This window comes from Cynoglossus semilaevis, chromosome 10 (genome assembly GCF_000523025.1).
Source record: "Cynoglossus semilaevis isolate Cse_v1.0 chromosome 10, Cse_v1.0, whole genome shotgun sequence".
NCBI lineage: Eukaryota > Metazoa > Chordata > Actinopteri > Pleuronectiformes > Cynoglossidae > Cynoglossus > Cynoglossus semilaevis.
This window is the reverse complement of record NC_024316.1, coordinates 947345-951858: the sequence shown is the minus strand read 5'-3', so window position 1 is coordinate 951858 and position 4514 is coordinate 947345. Positions and strand designations below refer to the sequence as shown.

General features: G+C 37.9%; 1 protein-coding gene across 1 annotated transcript in view; it reads left to right on the top strand.

The window, feature by feature from the left end:
* Positions 1-4514, top strand: part of LOC112487595 (cyclin-dependent kinase 17-like) — a 22540-nt gene that overhangs the window by 6507 nt on the left and 11519 nt on the right. Inside the window, exon 2 of the mRNA XM_025059265.1 lies at positions 2216-2362. Within this exon, the coding sequence (XP_024915033.1) occupies positions 2239-2362 (124 nt within the window). The 5' untranslated portion in view covers positions 2216-2238. The remainder of the gene's footprint in view (positions 1-2215; positions 2363-4514) is intronic.

Below are 4514 nucleotides of genomic sequence, written 5' to 3'. Positions count from 1 at the left end.
AATAATCTGTATTCAACGTAAACATACTCAGCTACGGCCTGACATGCCTGCTGCTGGGATGTGCCTGTCACTACGTGATCTGCGTCATCTGCCTGGTCAGTGTCACTGCCATATGTGCATCTGCGAAAGGTGCTGCCATCTTGGACAGCTAAATACAGCAACTCCACTTGAACTTCTTCAAAACGAAGTTACAGGCTAAGCGTGGCCGCCAATTTGCGTATGTTATGATAGCAGTCTCATCGCGTATGCGCAGTTACTAGGGTTGGGTATTAATCAAAAATGTCCGATACTGGTACCTATGCCCGTGCCTTCATTTTAATACAGGCTCCTGAACGATATATTTTTCAATAATTTTATAAAATGAGAAACAGTACATATCTTGAGTTTTATTTTTCAGCTTTGGTAGCAGTTTTCTTACAGAAAAGTATTAAAAATACAAAAATTAAACATATAATTTCCATCACAGAAAAACAGCTGCAAACAAGTAACAGCTCAGTGTCTAATGCTCCCTGCTACATAATGAGGACCTTTTCACTCAGCAGTTTTTCTTCCGAAAAATCAACGTCTGCTTTCTCAGGACACAGACAAGTCGGCTCCTGGCTGATGGTGTCTCCAGCAGTAGAAAATTAACCCTGCGAGGTTCAAGTCAAGTCTCGTTGGACTTCACAGTTTCTAATAAAGATGGATGTTAAACTTAAAATATCCAGTGATGGTGCTGTTTCATACATACGTACACTCTCACATAGTTTTTTAAGATTTATTTTTAATTATTATTTTCATATAATTGATATTTTTCACTTTGTTTTAATTTATTTTTTTTGTCAGTTTAACATTGAATAAAGTTCAAAATAACTTTATTCAACGTTAAACTGACGTTTATAAGTATTAGCAGATTCTTCAAGTCAAGAGCAGATTCTCAAATAAATGAATATTAGTTTTGAATAATTGTGATTTCACTATGAATCAATTTAATCATGATTATGATTTCTGCCATAATCAAACAACCCTTGCGTCTACAGCATGACTGTAGCATTTACAGTCCAGCTATTATAAATCTACTATAGGTTGAGTTTTTTTTTTTTTTTATCGTTGAAAATAATATGAAAAAGTGGAGTCTCTTATAATCGTTGGCACATGCTGATAATAGGCTGGGGTCGCTACACGTCTGCAACAGCAGAGGGCGCCAGTGTTGTTTAAACCCAGTGACCTCTGTGGCTGGGGTTATCTGTCAATCAGAGCAGAGAGGCGTTTGCAAACTGTTGCATTGTTGAAAGACTGTCAAGTGTAATGTTTAATGACTGGCTTACGTTAAAATTCAGTTCTGTTTGATGCAATGTTTTGCTTTCTCATTTGTTTCCGATAATATCGGTTGGCTATTATTAATATGGTATATTTTGGATTGCTTTTAAATCATACATTTTCAATCAAATTTTTCATGATCACTATTCTGCCTTACAATTGTCATCGGTTTCTTTCCTGAGATTGTGCTTCAGAACCATCCACTTGCTTGGGATAGACAGCTGAGGGAGCTGTGGAGCTGTTGGTTGGTGCTGCAGTGTCGTCATCATTTAGTGAATTTAGTGAAACCTCAAGACATGAAGGGGTCAGGTTTAGAATGACACCGACTTCACTTTTTTTTTTTTCTGAGTTTCTTTTCATATTTCTCCAGTTCAATCCGACTTAAGGAAAGGTTCAGCAAGGCATATTAGCAGCAGTAGTATAGGAAGGGTAGAGAAAAAGGACAATAGCCTGTTGCAAGATGCAACTACATGAGGCTACTCAGTTACAGTTTGTTGTTCATACTGAGGAACTGGAATGTAAGATAAACCACTCCCAAACTTTGGATGTTTTTTCCAAAACCCAATTTGGGCAAAAGAACACTAGCACATTGATGTGAGCTGAATGAAGTCTCATCTGGTGCTTCCTGATACGCCCGCCATGAGACATGATGTGACTCGAGCGATTCAGCCATTGGGTCCTGTCATAATTGCGGTCCGGCGGAAGTCTGACTCTGTCCTGCTCTGCATCCGCTACTACTGTGTAAAAGACTGTTCTTTTCACCAAAGCACCTCAAGCTAAAAATACCATCTAATTACGCAGCAATAACCAGAGCGATAATTTGTGGTGACGGTATTTTGTTATGATAGTGGTGATGGTTATAGTGGTTGCGATGGGGATTGTAATGATAATGATGTTTATTTTCTTTGTCTTTCAGCCTGTGGAGGTGCTTTGCAAAAGATGGACAGGATGAAGATTATCAAGCGGAGACTCTCCATGTCTCTTCGTAGTGCTCGACCTGTGGATGACTCCCTGTCTGAACTGGCCGAACAGATGACATTGAATGAGCCAGCCAAAGACAATGGTGAGAGGAGTCCATTACCATAGATGACCACAGACATTATCCAGAAATGGGTTTTAAAAGAACAATATGCTAATCACGTTTAAAGTTAATAAATATAAAAATAAGATAGTAAACGCAATAAAAAAAGTAAATTAAGGTTACAATAAAGTAATATAGAAGAAGTTGGAGATTAGAGTCTCTAAAATAAAAGTATCTCTCAAACTGTGCTATGAGCGCTCTCTAGTGGTGCGTGGGGAAAATTCATATTTTGAAGCAGTGTTTGATCAGTTTACCCCAGACTGAGTATAGTTAGGGTAAGGAGGCAGAACAGTGGTGATCAAAATCCAAAATTTTGAGCCCTCCCTCCAAGGAGCCAAAATGTCCAACATTGACATCTACACACAAGCACACTCACATGTAGAAACACAAATGCACACAAATTGCCACTTAGGCACGGTTGCACTTTTTTTTTAGTGAGCTACTCAGGCGAATATCAGGTGTTTTGTGAATTTATTTTTAAAATATATTTTAATAAAACAATAATATAATAATTATTAATTATTCAATTCTAATAAATAATTAATTTAAATATATACATATGTATATATATATATATATACATATATATATATATATACATATACATATATATTCATATATATATATATATGTATGTATGTATGTATTTGTGTGAAAAGTTTGCAATGGCCATGTGGTACAAGAGTGAAAAGTAGTCTCACTGGTCCGATCCCTGTGACTGACGGGCTTCCTGTATTGAGTTTGTGTGTATGCTTGGATTTTTCCCAGCTACTTCTTTGTCTCCTGCGTCTGTCCAAAAACGTGTTGACGTCCCTAGGATTGAGAGATGGGGGGCTTAGCCCCGGGAGTGTGGAGTGTGTTGCTTTTAAAATTGCTTTTAAGCTACCGCGGGCCGTACAAAATGACTTGGCGGATCGCGTTTGGCCTCCGGGCCTTGAGTTTGACACGTGTCATAGGTGAACGTAGGTAACATTAAGCAATTAACAATTATTGACACCAGTTTACAATCTCACTACGTGACCTCAGGAACATATGATCCATCTTGGAAACATATGCCCGCCTACCTGGTTAGTAGCCAATGACGGCTTGGAATCATAGCGATAATTTAATTCAATGAAAAAACTTGTATTCCTGGTTCATGTTAAATACATGTCTACGCTAATTTCAAATATTAAAAAAAAAAAAAATCCCACCCAAAATTATAGGGGGACTTTGGAAACAACGTCCATGCTCTTTGTCCCTCTCTCAATACAAATATAGTAGGAAAATTTGCATAAAAATTATGAAATGGTCAAGGTACTCAGTTACCTAATACTTAACTAGTGATTTTGTTTTAAGAAGCTAAATTCTTCATGCTACTGTTAGCACTCATGTTTTATCTCTGTTTTTACTTACTTCAGTGACCAGACTCTTAAATAAAAGTAAATAAAAAAAAGAAGAATTCTTCATGCTACTGTTAGCACTCATATTTTATCTCTGTTTTTAGAAGTTACTTCAGTGACCAGACAAACAAAAGTAAATAAAAAATAACTAATTTAACCTGTGGGTGAATTTCAGCTTAGCTCAGTCGTGAGCAAACCTTTTAGCTCGCGGACCACAGTGGGTTCCAAAATTTGACGGGGGAGGGGCCCGGGTCAGGAACAGGTCAGGACGGGTTTGTGTGGAAAAAAGATAAATGATATGTAAAAGTCATGCATAAAGGCTATAATGCTAGCTTTGTCTACGCCATCTATTGGGGAAATGCGGGCATTGCAGGGAAAAGGCAAAAGTATAATGTTTATAATATAAATTAATAATATAATTTGGACAAGTTTGGCGGGCCGGATTAAAAAGCCAAAGGGGCCGCATCCGGCCCTAGGGCCATAGTTTGACCTTGCCTGCCTTAGCTTCATTTCTGTTTTGGAAAGTCTTCTTGTTGCTGATCAGGTTAACCTTGTTAAGTCCCTAACAGTAATTCACTTCTCTACCTGTGTCCGCCTGTTTTCCTGTTCGTGTGCATTGGTCAGTTTTAATTTATTTAAAAGCCTGTACCTGTCACTTTGGCAGGCTTTATTTTCCAATACGTTTGTGTATCTGCTGTAAGTGTGACTCTCTGTCCTCTCTTTTCCTTTTCTCCCTGTTCAATCCCTCCTCC